This window comes from Adiantum capillus-veneris, chromosome 2, assembly GCF_014529385.1.
Source record: "Adiantum capillus-veneris isolate H3 chromosome 2, ASM1452938v2, whole genome shotgun sequence".
Lineage (NCBI taxonomy): Eukaryota > Viridiplantae > Streptophyta > Polypodiopsida > Polypodiales > Pteridaceae > Adiantum > Adiantum capillus-veneris.
This window is the reverse complement of record NC_140932.1, coordinates 176,688,210-176,702,880: the sequence shown is the minus strand read 5'-3', so window position 1 is coordinate 176,702,880 and position 14,671 is coordinate 176,688,210. Positions and strand designations below refer to the sequence as shown.

The following is a 14,671-nucleotide window of genomic DNA, read 5'->3' as shown; positions in this document are numbered from 1 at the left end:
GACGACGATGCGCTGAAAACGCAAATGCTGAAATCTGCGGACAGCGGGCTGAAACTAAAAACGCTGGCTGATCTGACCGTGCGGCGAGGATCTGTTGCGGGAAGGTGAGATCTGCGAGGTTCGGGGTTGCTACTGCAGAGTCTAAGTGCTGACAATAGGAAACGCTGATGCAATGGCTGATCTGACGCTGAGAAACTGCAAAACGCTAGGGCAATCTGCAACTTGCAAAAACGCAAGGCTGAATGTGGTACTGCTGAAAACGCCATGTGCACTGTAGCAAAACGCCAAGGCAGATCTACCGCAAAAAACGCTCGAAGTCTTGATGGCTGAACAGTGAAAACGCTAGGGATTTCCACCGGTCTTGTTGAGAAGGTGCACTGCCAGATGCTGGATCTCTGCTGCCTCTTCTGCCAAAAAGTGCTAGCGCTAGCTTTCTTATATATTAACTTATCAAAAATGCCCTACCCAGTTTCCCAACAAAGTCACTTATTGATAATAAGTGAAAAATGGCTAAAATAGGGAAAATGGGTTCTATGCTTTGGAAAATGCTCATGATGGGTACTGATTGTAATGCTGATGATCATGATGTGTGCAGCCAGAAGATATGCAACTACTCTAAGTGCCTGGACATGCACGGCCTCCGCACAGGCTCACAAAGGTGCGAGAACACTTCCTAAGCTGACCTGAACCCTGGACCTGAAGTAGCTTGTCCACATGCACATAGGGTTAGATGTGCACGTGACAGACTTTATGACAAGAATTCCCGAAAATGAATATGACTGATTTGTACTTGACTTGTTTGAGTGCAGGAACTGAAAGACGAAATGACTGTAGCATTTCGGTCTCATAAATCTCTATAGACATAATTGCAATAAGGATTAATTAATCGGGCATCCATGAGGTCCGGAATGGATCTAGATGCGTTTACTAAATACGTTGCTGATGGTCATGGTTTGAGATTTGGAATGAATTTGTCTGTGACTTGTCATGTCATGTCCTGTGATGTCAACTGATGTCCGGTGATGTGACTGTCGTTTTCTACGAGTGCTAGATGTGTCGTGTCTAGTGCGTCGGTACTAACAGTCAGTGTCTACTAAGACAGTTTATGGCTTGTTTGTTTTGCAGGCGTAATCAAGGGCAATTACAATTCTTTCAAGAGGGGGGTATGTCACAAACTGGTGACATGGCAAGCCCTCGGACATAAACACACACAATTGCTGCTATGGCAGATTCCCGAAAAATGCGATGACCATTGATGTGGCAATGTACGGACAACAGTGTACACACGCCCGCTTTATGCGCTGACAGGTCGACGTGGCAGTTGTACGAAAATCCGCTTTTCGCGCTGACTGTACAAATCTCCGCAAATCGCGCTGACTGGCCGTACGGATTTTCCCCAAATTACGCTGCCAACTTTTGGGCAGTTTTTCTTTTGACTTCAACTTTTAGGGGCTCTGCTTTTGGGCATCCCTTGTAAGAATAAATAAGCCCAAGGGCCTCACTCTGCAAGGCATCTGGACGCAGAGAGACTGAGAGTGAGGACCCGCGGGCTCTTTGTATTTTGCACACAGATTAATATAAAAAGAAATACCGAAAGGGGTGACAGTCTTTGGGGCCAATACCTCTTGGCACGGAACTACGCCGGGCAATGTTGTCTCTTGGGAACTGTTTTGAAGTAAATCTCTGTTTGTGTCGCGGTAGAATCTTGACTTGGGGTGTCCAAGTTTATATATACGTTCATAAGTTCAGAATAGTCTGAACTCACGAATTATAAGAGGGAATAAAGCACTCATAAAACTATAAAAGCAAGGGACACACGAAAAGAAAAGAAAAACAAAAACAAACTAACTAACTAACTAAATCACTTTGTTTGCTTCGAAACAAAACTAGATAAAACAAAACATTATTAACTTAAAAATGTTTTCAGAAAAGGCATGTGTAAAATAAGTTGATGCAACTTACTTGGCTTAAAACAAGTACTCAACTTTAAGCAGAAAAAGATCAGACATCTTAAAAACTTAATCCTAGAAATCAAACTTCACACAACAACCTATAACGGAACACATTCTTAAGTCCTCAGGTAAGCTAAATATGAAATCGAAAAATGAATACTACTACAAACCTACGAAGAGCAAAGAACCAAACTTGACAATATGTGATCTCAACTTCACTGCTTGTCCAAACAGGAATAATAAGATTATCACCTTTATCATGCATAGCTTGGACAACAGCTATGACATCCCTACTCACGTCGTCACTGCCCAAGAGTAGGTGCAGGTTTATAAAGAGGTCATTCATGCTTTGAACGTACTCTACAAAACCAACGAGCTGAGTTTCTATCACCCTCCGGAGGTGATGGGCATACTCAGCCACGATAAAGGCTAGCAATTGTCAAGCTAAAGTGAAAATACTAGAAGCGCTAAAGATCAAAACAACAACGTAAGGTGTTATTAAGTCAAACAATAAGTGGGCTTTTTAGCTCCCCACTTCTATTGAATTTACTATTGATTATCTTGAACATTCCAAAGGAAGAAACACTAAAAATAAACTTACTACGATACAAAAATGAACGAACTTTTTTCATGATTCTTTTGAATGAGTATCCTTTTTCAACTAGTAAAGAAATAAGATGGCAAGATTGAACAACAAAAGTAGATTTACTAGAACAAAGACGAGAAAATCTAAATAGTTGAGAGCAAATGACACCGTACTTAGCTAAAAGAGAAATGTTCGAAGAAATGTGAGGCATGCGGATGATTTTTAGATTGGCATATTCTGGTTCAAGGCGCTTATCATAGATATCTACTTCTAATCCCAAGGGAGTCTGAAAAATCTTAAGGTCTAAAAAGGCACAACAATCACTATTTGTGGTACAGTTAAGTTCACAAAACTCCTTGGGATAAATCCCTCCGCCTACAGAACTCGAATTCAAGTACATAAAATCTTGAAAAGAAGGAACATCGGGGACAAAAAGATCATCTACAAAGCGTCTTACATTGCATAACTTATGCAAAAATATTGGGCAAGTGTTAACAAGGACAAGACGCTCCATAAAATCAAACTCATAGGTAAAAAGATAGAAATTAGCAAGAAAAACGGCACAATTGGTGCCCATAGGGATACCAATTGTTTGCTTGAAAATAGAGTCGCCGATGGTTATATACAAATTGTCCAAAAGAAAATCTAACCAAGATATGATGTCAATGTCATCTACAATCCTGGTGAATCTCTTTCTTCTTTTGTCTACATCTACATTCTTATTTTTCAGCCATAAGAAGTCAAAGTTCAAGGCTGACTTTTCTACTAGCAATGCCTTGTACCTATCCTTTTCAAGCTTGTGCGCAAAAACTTTTGAAATAAGAGACTTGACTCTAAATTTAAGGTCCTCCAAATTTAGCTTCGTGTATAGCGTTGTAAAGTCAAAAGTTTGGAGACATAAAGGAGAAGATTTCTCCTTAAGGCTTCTTGAAGAGTTCAAAAACTTTAAAACAGGAATCCATAAAGGAGAAGATTTCTCCTTAAGGCTTCTTGAAGAGTTCAAAAACTTTAAAACAGGAATCACACCTACTGAATCATTTAAAATCCAACTTGAATCGGTAGGTACGTCTGCTTCCTTTAGCATATTATTCCACAATTCATTTGCACTAGGTAAAATGGCTTTGAAACAATAACTAAGCCATTCGGAAACCTTAGTCAAAGAGGTGTTACAAGAAGCAACTATAAATCTAGGCTTTATAGGGTTCTTGTGGAACTTCCAAACGGTATATAAAAAAGGTAATTTAGGCTGGCACTTGAAACCAAAAGACTTACATAAGTCTTGATGTTTCAAGATAACCTCTTGCATAGAAAGATCACAATCACTGTAAGTCTGAGAGTTTACTTCACCTAACAAGCATTCTAAATAGAACTTTTTGCACGTAACAACAAAGTTATTAGAGCACTTATCTACATAAGAGATTACAAAATCACGATGAAATTTCCTAAGAGCATCACGATCAGAAGAAGATAAGCTGTTCCTTCCTAAAGAAACGTTCCGAGAGCAAGATGCTAATTTCAAAGAAGCTTTCTTGAGGATTACAGACTTCCAATGGGTAAAAATACCTTGAACTCCTAAAGACTCCTCAAACTTTACTACGAAACTAGAAATTCCTTTTTCTATGGCTTTGAGAAGGCAAGAGTCGTTTGAGGAAGGGAGCCTATATTTAGTACCTCTTGAGAAAAGGTCTTTCAAGGAATCCGAAGGAAGGATAGAACAATCAGCAGTAACTACATGACCCAAAGCTCCATTTACGTCAGAAGAAAAGACAGTTTTACTACAAGGGCAATCAATACTTGAGATTGCAAGCCTCTCTTGCTTTTTAAGATTACGTCCTATGTCACTATAGTTGAAAGCTTTTTGTCCTAAAGTTTTCACATATTTGAAAGCTACGACAGGATGGTTCCATACCTTTCTCACACAAGGAGGGAGAGCATCCAAAGCTTCTTGAGATCTCAAAATAGAGCTTAATCCAATCTTGTCTAAGTCAGAGGAGGTAAAGATAGTTATCAACAAATCTTTCTTTCCAACCAAGGGATTTTTCAGACTAGGACATTTGGACTTCAGAAATTTGCCTAACAGTACTCGAAGTTGAGTACTATGAGACTTCTTAGCTCCAAATCTTCATAAGAGTAGTTCTCAAGGGTATACAAGAGCTTAAATAGGATCCTTATATTATACCTTTCAAATATTTTATAAGAAAAAGAACCCAATTCCATGGCTCTATATAGGTAAATCAATCTCCGTTTGAAATCTCTATAAGCAAAAATTCTATGGTTAGAAGGGTCATCACTCTCAATTCTAGAGATTGAAGCCCTCGGGAGACCTTGTACTCTACTAGAAATAGTGTTATGCAAAACAACTGGATTGATTTCAGGGATAGAAGGCGGATCTGAACGAGAACCTTTAGGAATCCAAGTTCTTTTAAACTGACTTGAAGGGAGAACTAACTCAGGTTTGGGATGCCTTCGCCAAAGCATAGGTTTCTTATGGTAAATTGTCTTATTTTTACATAAAGAAGACTTTCCTTCCAAGTTGAAACCTTTAGGGGAAAAAGTATGCAAAGTTCTCATCCAAAACAACTCTCGAGGCCACGCTAATTTATAGAACTCTTTAGAGTTTTTAAAATTACCTTCTATGTGCTCAATGGGAAAACAACAGAAAGACTCAAACCCATGTTTTGCTATTGCCGCATATAAGGGTTTCACACTTTCACGTACGGTGCTCTTACTTTGAACTTTTCTCGCTTCTCTTACATGTTCCTGAAAACGAACAAAAGCTGTTCGAAAGGTTTGGCCAACATACATCATAGAACTATCGTGAATATTATAAATAACATAAATAACTTGAGAGGTATAAACCGGACTTAGAGGACGATCTACCGCAAGATGTTTTTTCCTTAAACCTCAAACGATTGAGGGCTTTTATGGAAGAACTTGTGTAATGAGTACTAACTAAGACATTCTTAAAAGAAGCCCAACGAATAGGACCATCACCAAAAACATGCAAATTGTTCAAATTAGACTTAGCTAAAAACTTAAATCTTTCTTGATACAGATTATGACTACTTCTAGCTACTGAAAAGAAAGAAGGGTCGAAAAGACGTCCAAGTTTGTTACATGATGTCACAAACTATTGACGTGTCAAGCCATTGAAGAACAGAGCGGCGAGCCAACCTGGAGATCTCAGCCCAGGACCCCGTCCGATGGGGCCCAAGTGACCTAAGGAGATTAAATAAAGCGGGACCTCCAGAGACACACACACACACGCACACACAAAGATTTGAGTGCGCTGGCAGATGCTGACGTGGCAGGTGTACGTATTTCTGTGATTTATGCTGGGCAGTTTTAGCATCAGTTTTTGAGGCCAAATGCTTTTAAATTTGAATCTTTTCACGTAAACTGCTTTTCGTAGGCCAAGGGCCTTTAAATATGAGCCAAGGGCTCATTCTCTCACATGCTTCTGCGTGAAGGTACAAAGGATGGAGTACCGGCAATGTACTGAAATCAAGCAATATAAAGAAATATTGAAAGGGGCGGTAGCGTTTGGGGCCAGTGCTCTCTTGGGGTGGAACTCCGCCACTCCGTGTCTCGTGTATCGTGCATATCTTTCAGTTCAGCTATTATTTGAAGTGCTTAAAGTTGTTCGGTCTGTTCTTTTCCGTTGGCATGTGGTGCCTGATAGCCCCCCACATCGTTGTCAATGTGGTATTTGCTTTTGATTGCATAAATGGTATGTACACACATGTAATACCTCAAGTGCAGATTCTACTGACTCGAATGATGATTGTCGCCGCGGTAAGTCCTCAAGATGAGGCACCTCTCTGGGGGCTGAATTGATGCACCTTTAAATCCTTCTTGATGTGGGATTGCGGATGGCCACCAAGAGGTAGATCTGGGGCTGAATTTCTCTCTCAATGTGAGAGGAATGAAGGGCTGAAAGTTGGCTGTAAAACCGCAAATCTGAAGTGTAAAATGCAGCAAATCTCTCGCATAAAACAAGGCTGAAAACACAGATCTCGATGACGGCGATGATGGACAACAATGGAGCGCTCGATGCCGGCAAGGGAATGGCCAAGGGGAAGCTCAATGGGTTGCCGAAGTACCGAACCGCAACGAGGATGGCTAGCGATAGTAGATCCGAGCCGAACCGGCTAGGGGAGTGCTGAAAACTAATAACGTTAGGGCTGATCTATTGGAATGCGTAGCACTAGGGCTGATCTAGCATATTTAGGCAAAAACGCTGGGGCTGATGGCTTGTTGCAAAAAATGCTAGCTGATCTGAGTAAAAATGTTGGCTGGTTGCTCCTCCTTTAGCTAGCGCTAGAAATCTGAAAAAAAAACTTGCTCAAGTGATGGGGCTGTCAGGCTCCCTTTATAGGCAAGGTTTTTGGCTTATAAATCTGCTAAGGGCTAGGTAGGGCAAACTGTCCACCATGCCCAACAAAATAAGTCATAAAAATGATTTATTAAGAAACTAGACCAGGGGTCAGTTTCTGGATGAAATTGTCGCACATCTGCCACCCGGGAATCCGATCAACATGGGGAATGGCTCGTTGGATTCCTGAGCTAAAACTATATGCACATCATGCTAGATGCCCACCGTAGTGTAATAACATATGTCAAAACGTGTGTAAAAACCATTCATGCAAGAGGGTTCCAAAACTAGAAAACCTAATCTAATGGATCTGTTCAGACATGCAGGTCCTACGAACACGCTCACAAAATTGCCGGTACTAATCCTCCTAGGATTCTAGACACTCCTATCTAAGAAGAAGGGGAAAACTGGCTCTTGAGGTCGATGAAGCATGTCCACGTGGCACACAGAGCCATGTACACGTGACAGCAACCCTCTGGGCACTTGGCTTTTGGACCTACAGCTTTTAGAAGTTTAGCTTTTCATATAACTGCTTTTGGTGAGGCATGGGGCCTTTAAATAAGCCTCTCACATTCTACCCGTGAAAGGAGTAGAGCAAAGACACAAAGTTGCAACTTGTTGGAGCGATATAAAGAAATACCAAAAGGGGCACCACACTTTTGAGCCATTGCAGTCTGGGTGTGAAACTCCAACACTCCATGTCTCATGTGGATTCTCTCTCTTTCAGTTCGCTTGTTTTGAAGTGCCTAAAATCTTTCAGTCAATACTTTTCCATTGGTATGTGGTGCCATCCCGTTACACTAGTATCAAAGATGCAGTCGTGTGCTTTTATGAAAGCATACCGGTCCTCCCAAGAACAGACAACAGAGTAAGATGGCGTTTTTGGATTCTACAGAGTATTTGCATTTCCTCCTCGACGAACTCCACAACATTCTCTTGAGGCGTCTTCAGCGGGACCTCCCGATTTTGTACTTGAACTACATGTTGCCTCCTCCGTTGCCTCAGGTTGTTCCTCCTCCGCCTCCGGCACCAAAAAGCACAAGGATTTCTAAGTGACAATCTACTCAGTCCTCTATGCGAATTGAGGGAGTTTTCATAAATATGGTGCATCCATCTGATGTTGACCCTGTGCAACTACCATTGCCACCACCTCCCCCACCGCCACCTGAATATAACAACTGGAGTCTGTATGCCTACCCCTACTACCAATATCGCACCGCATCAGCCTAAGGACTTCAAGGATGGGGATCTACATTTAAATTTTCGATCTTCTCAAGAGCAAAAGACAAAAAGAAATCTCTCCAGTTCTTGCAACAGTTTGATAATATCTATAGCCTAGGGCACTACACACAAGAATCTAAGATCTCTTGAGCCGTCGCGTTTCTCGAGGATAATGCTATGTAGTGGTGGAGTTCTATAGCTACCAAGCTGCACGCTCTAAGGACTTGGCATTCTTTTAAAAATATTTTTGCCCATAGCCACATGACATCCCCATTTGAAATACAGCTTATGGGAGAATGGGGTAACTTGAAAATGCTTGACATGGAAACTATGGAGGACTACAACCAAAGGCTCGGGGCACAACTACTATAACTGTCCTACAAAAGGGGATAAACCCACAGAGAAACCTCCTGCTAAAAAGCCAAAACTGTGGTCAGGCTTGTTGCGGACATTTATGGCATCTCTCTAGATGGAACTAAAGAATTGTGCAGAGCATATGGATAGATCAAGGGCTCCAAAGCACTTATCTTCTTCAATCCACAAGCTACCAAAAATTTCATCCATCTAGAGTTCCTCAAACAAATGGACTTTGAATACGACCAATTTGCCAGAGAACTTAGAGGCCAAGTTAGTTATCACAAGTTGGTGATGTGGCATGCCCAACCCCAGAGGACAAGGCCGAGAGGACAAAGGGTTAGAGTTAAAAAAACTCCAACCCAGAAGAAATGTTAGGATTTTGAAAACTTAACATGCATGCATAGAGATTTGGATGCATGAGAACAACTTCCAACGTGTGTTTCAGGCGCAATCGGTGATGGAGGCAATATATACGAGCACAATAACATAGACTTCTACCACCCATATTCTCTACAACACATCTCCTTCAATGGGAGCAAAGATGAGTAAAACGTGAAACCTGATTGCAGGATGGTCCTCAGCACTTCAAAGGCTTTGTCTTCATCAAGAGGGCGGGTTTGAGTGGGTCCTGTGCAGACCTTAGCCTGAGCTTCGAGCACGAGGGCATTTGGCTTGGCTCCGCCAATTCTAGGAAAGGTGAAGTCCGAAGGCGATAAGGGAGGGGGTGGGAGGTTTGATAAGGTAGCTGTGGGGCCATTGAAGCAGAGCTCTCTGCGGGAAGACAGAGGCGTGAAGATGGTAGCATTTCTGCCAGCAGGTACTCTGAGCTGCATAGCACCCTCGAAAGGCTCGACGCGACCAGGGCAGATCGTGCGTGTGGGCGGAGATGGCACAAGAGCAGCCATTCTGATCAACTCTAACGAAGTCTCTGACTTTCTACACCTTAGACAACATGCTTTTATGGTTATGATTCTAAATCATGTGAAGGTAAAAAGTCAATCACCTAAGCTTGACTCTTTATGCAGTTAAGGAAAAAAAAAATTTCTAACCATAGACAATCCCGTTCAATGTGTTCATAATTGTACGCTGTTTTACTCAATCTTTTGGTGGATCATTTCTTTATTGGCACTAGCCCGTCTCTCCCTCTTTATCGCGTGCAACTGGGCTTTTTTTCTTTCTGGACTTTAGCCTTCAAGCCGCAAATTGCGACACGTGTAAAGAGGAGCTCTTCCACCATATTATGTTAGTAGATTGCAATTTGCAAGTCACGGAGGGTGTATGTGGAGGGAGTTTCAGCCCTTGTACAACAAAGCACCCTTCAAATTTTCCTCTTTAATTTATAGTTCTCTCTCTCTCTCTCTCTCTCTCTCTCTCTCTCTCTCTCTCTCCAATCGGAGTGAAAGGCAATGCCAACGTCTATCTCCAGACGTCTTGTTTTTTTTAAACATAAGAGAGTCCCTCCATATACATAAAAACTCCCTTGTCTCCAAATAATCCTAAAGAATTCAAATATGGCTTTGTTCTAAAAGGCCAACATTCTCCTATTAGCCTTCTATTTGGGTGTATTCTAACTTTCATTAATTAATTAACTATGTGGATTCGAATATCCCTTCGGCTCCTTAACTTCTGAAAGCAAGCAATGACTTGGAGGCGATACACACGCCAATACCTCATCCTCCCATGGCCCTATCTACCACAGTCCTCCTGCAATGGCCCTATCTGCCAGACGATTGCGCCATTTCTCCCTCCCATCCCCCATCATCAAGCCATGATGCCCCTTGCTGCTTGCCTAATGCATACTCTGCGTTCTGCACTCACCTCCAAGGCTGCCGGCTCCGCAGCTCGCGTCCAACCACAGAGGGGGAGAGAGAGAGAGAGAGAGAGAGAGAGAGAGTGCTCTCTCTGCGTTCCACGCCCTTCCTGCAGGCCTGACTCCTCATCTTCCTGCACCGCCCAAAAAATCGACCTCACTTGCATGCCATCTCCTGCGACGCCTCCAAAACGCGCTGCGTCCTGCTGCACCAACCACGATTTCGCCTTCTCTCTCTGTCTCCCTCTCTCTCTCCCTCCCCGAAAAGATCTCTTGGGATAGTTCCGTATCACGGTTAAAATTCTCTCTCTCTCTCTCTCTCTCTCTCTCTCTCTCTCTCTCTCTCTCTCTCTCACGTGCCCCCCCACCTCTCTTTTCCCTCAAACCTTCAACAGCATCTATTCATATTCCCCTTAAACAACCAAGAAAAACTCGTTTCGGGCACCTACTAGCAACTATTGCTAAGAGGGTTACAACTACAACACATTAACAAGGGGATCAAAATTTGGATGGTTAAATGGACAATTCATAAACAAGTGTACAATATCTTATGTTGCACATTTGCACCAAGGACAAACCTCTTGTAATGCCCATGTTTATCTTGAAAGAAAACATCATCAAAATAATTCTCAATTTACGAGTCTGGTAAGTCCCTCCATATACATAAAAATCCCTTGTCTCCAGATAATTCGAAAGAATTCAGATATGGCTTTAACTAAAAGGCCGACACTCTCTCCTATTAGCAACTACTACCAAGAGGGTTACAACCAACAAGGGGAACAAAATTTGGCCGGTTAAATAGACAATTCATAAACAAGTGTACAATATCTTATGTTGCAGATTTGCACCAAGGTCTAATGCCCATTTTCTGCAACTTAGCTCCTATCAACATTGCTCTGTGCCAAAGAAGATAATTTTGTGGGATAGATGTCTAAGGTCTAGATGCTTTGGAACTTGAAAGAACAAAAATTCATATCCTTATTAATTAGGCACCTTTTGTTGAGTGTACTCTGGATAGAGGATGAGGTGTTAGTAGGGTTGATCGGGGATGATGGAGTTTATATCCTTCTTTCCATCTAAAATCTTTTAGGGATAGTGGAAAATGGTGCCCAAATTCCTTCTGAGGTGGGTAGGGAAAAGGTCACCCCTGCTTCTGAGAAGCTGGATTTCTCAAGGTCTAAGGTTGAAGTGCATAGAGAGGTCAATGGTTAGAGATACAACGGCCATCAACAAAATCCTGCTTCTAAGAAGCTAGACTTCCCAAGGTCTAAGGTTGAATTGCATGGAGAGGTCAAGGTTAGAGATCCAACGGCCGTCAACAAAATCCATGAGCTCTCCCACGTCTTGAAGGCTTTGTTGTGGAGGCATAGGGCTTATCGTTGGGGACCTTCACCGATCCCAAATATTTCCAAGTCTGGCCATCGTGGGGAGTCCATTGTTGGGACTGGTATTCAATTGTGAGAAGGGAAGTGGATCTCAATTCTAAGCTTATGTATATTCCAAGCTTGTTAGATGGATCAAACCCAAGGTAGTGATGTTGAACTCATTGAATAAAATGGTAGTGTTAGGGAGGTCTGACTAGCCTTTTAGGCAAGACAATTTGAATTTACTGAGATTTCTCGATAACAAGATGGCTCATTGTGCTTCATGAGCTAAGATATATGCTACAATAACTTTTGACAGCCATTTTGTCAATTAGGAATTTGACATCTCTTACTCCTAAGCCTCCTTTGTTTTTAAGGAGACAACAAATCTCCCCTTTGACTTTGGTTTATTTATGGGTGAAAGGGTCACCATCCTAGAGGAAGTTCCTGTAGACTCTAAGTGTGAGTTAGGAGGTGTCCACAGCAAGACAAGAAGAACACAATGTAGGCCACTAAGAAGTGATTGATGACCATGAATCTTCCTGCAATATAACATCAGAATCCAATGCACTTGTTTGGCTTGTTTTTGAAGTGTGTGCACCCCCAATTAAAATTATGTTTAAGAGATACTCCAAATACCATGGGAATGCCCAACAATCTAGAAAGCTAACCTTCTATGACCTAAGAGCAACCCCATCATTAGACAATCAGGGGAGATACATTTGTTGCTTGTGAAAATGCCTTTTTGTAATCATTGATCTACAAGTGAAAGGCAATACTGAAAACATCTAGTACCTCCCAAAAACTCTTAAAGAGGCCTCATCGTTGGCCAGTATGGTGTTGGTGTCATCAACAAATTGGGAGAGGCACTAGGTACTATGAGAGTTGTGGAGGGCTATTCTTTTGATGACTCGTCGACCATACAATTTAGGCCATCAACAACTACTGCAAATTGGGGGGGGGGGGGGGGGGGGGGGGGGGGGGGGGGGGGGGGGGGGGGGGGGGGGGCGCACCAAGGAACAACCTTGTCTAACTAACCTTTGAAGTGTGAAGGACTTCAATATGAAACGAATGACTGATATTCTTGCCCCAGCAAAAAGAGTTTGCACAAATGTCTTGGTTGGAAATACAATTACAAGAATGCATACGAAGATGTAGAAGATGAAGGAGAAGCTCAAGAGCACACAACACAAGAAGTAGTATTACTGAGTGTGCTACTGCAAAGATAAAGCTTTTCCTAGAATGATGGTTTCATATACAAGCGGGGCAAAAAAAACCTCCAAACAAGGGGAAATTTTTCCCAACAATCCTAAGTGTGCACACATGTCACTACCACACACGTGTGTCCTCATATTGCATACATACTATTGATAGAGAGTGATATTAAAGTGGTCTCCAATATCATGCAGACTCAGCTTCAAACATGTCGTGATAGGAGCAGCAAAAGGCTTGCAATCTTCAAAGCTAAATTTGTGCAACAATGTCTTGATATACTTTGTCTAACACAAAGCAATACCTTCCTCAACATGCTTAAGCTATGTGCCCAAATTTGACATCTCAAAAGAGGCACTCAAATTGACCTTAAAATCATCAATATGTCTCTCATTTAATCCAGTGAGCAGCACGTCATCAACATAAAGCACAATGATTAAAAAAATACATAATCCGCACGTTTTCCATACAAAGTGATCTCAATTGGACTACTCTCAAAACCATGTGTAGCCAAGTATGAATTTTTTCCTGCCAAGCACTTGGAGCTTGCTTTAAACCATACAAAGCCATCTTAAGTTTGCAAACCTTGTTTTCCATCCCTTTTAGAGAGGCTATCATACAGACACTTCCTCATGCAAATCACCATTCAAAAATGCAGTTTTTATAACCAACTAATATATATTCTAGCCATTACGAGTTACAAATGCACAAATGCCACAAATGGTAATCATCAAAAAAGGGGAATATCTTAGTCTCATCAAAATCAAATCTCTTCTCTTGAGCATGCCCTTTTGCCACAACTCTAGCCTTATAGTGATCAATACTACCATTAGGCTTACATTTTTAACGTGAAAACCCTTTTAGTACCAATGGCCTTTTTACCAGGAGGCAATTCACACAAGACCATGATTCATTCTTCACAAGAGCATCATATTCAAATTGCATTGTAGCCAACCAATTTTTTGAATTTTGTGCTTCATAAAATGACAAAGGTTCTTTCGCATCATACATACTAGAAAACCAAAACATAACAATTTGATGCATAAGATGCATGCTAAGAACCTAAACAAGTATGAGTAACACTCAATTTACAATCATACAAGGCTTTCACCAACCATCTTAACATACCTCTAGCCTACTCATTTTCAGTCATATTCCTCATCAAATAGATCTTATAAAACTGCATCGAAAAATGGTTGATTTGTAACACTGCATAGGCTATACAAGTGCCTCATTAAGACTTACAATCGTACTCCCAACACTAAATAAAGGAAACAACATATCATATACATCCTACGCGCTCATATTTATCTCCTTGGTCCATGCTTACAAGGGTGAATTGCATCTTCCACAAAAACAACATCTTGATTATTCAAAATACACTTCATTTGCGCCATCTTAATAAGTAACGTGTTTTTTCCTTTCAGAAACACCATCTTGCTAAGGGGTATATGGCATTGTGCATTGATGTTTTATCCCACAACTCGCTGAAAATACATTGAATTCCTTAGACATATACTCCCCCCTCAATTAGAACAGAGGGTGCCTAAGGGGTATATGGCATTGTGCATTGGTGTTTTATCCCATGACTCACTAAAATTACATTGAATTACTTAGATGTATACTCCCCCCCTCAATCAGAATGGAGGGTGCCTATAGGGTGACTATATGTCATTGTGCATTGGTGTTTTATCCCATGACTTGCTGAAAATACATTGAATTCCTTAGACATATGCCTCGAGAGGGGACAACAAAGAAACCATTTTAGATCTTTACAAACACAACAAACTAGCA

At 41.5% G+C, this 14,671-nt stretch overlaps 1 protein-coding gene across 1 annotated transcript in view; it reads right to left on the bottom strand.

Annotated features, from left to right (window-relative positions):
• The window catches only part of LOC147464116 (anthranilate phosphoribosyltransferase), a 95,553-nt gene extending 86,121 nt beyond the window's left edge, over positions 1-9,432 (bottom strand). Inside the window, exon 1 of the mRNA XM_086492923.1 lies at positions 9,051-9,432. Coding sequence (XP_086349049.1) covers positions 9,051-9,396 — 346 coding nt within the window. The 5' untranslated portion in view covers positions 9,397-9,432. The remainder of the gene's footprint in view (positions 1-9,050) is intronic.
• Between the last annotated feature and the right edge of the window lie 5,239 nt (positions 9,433-14,671).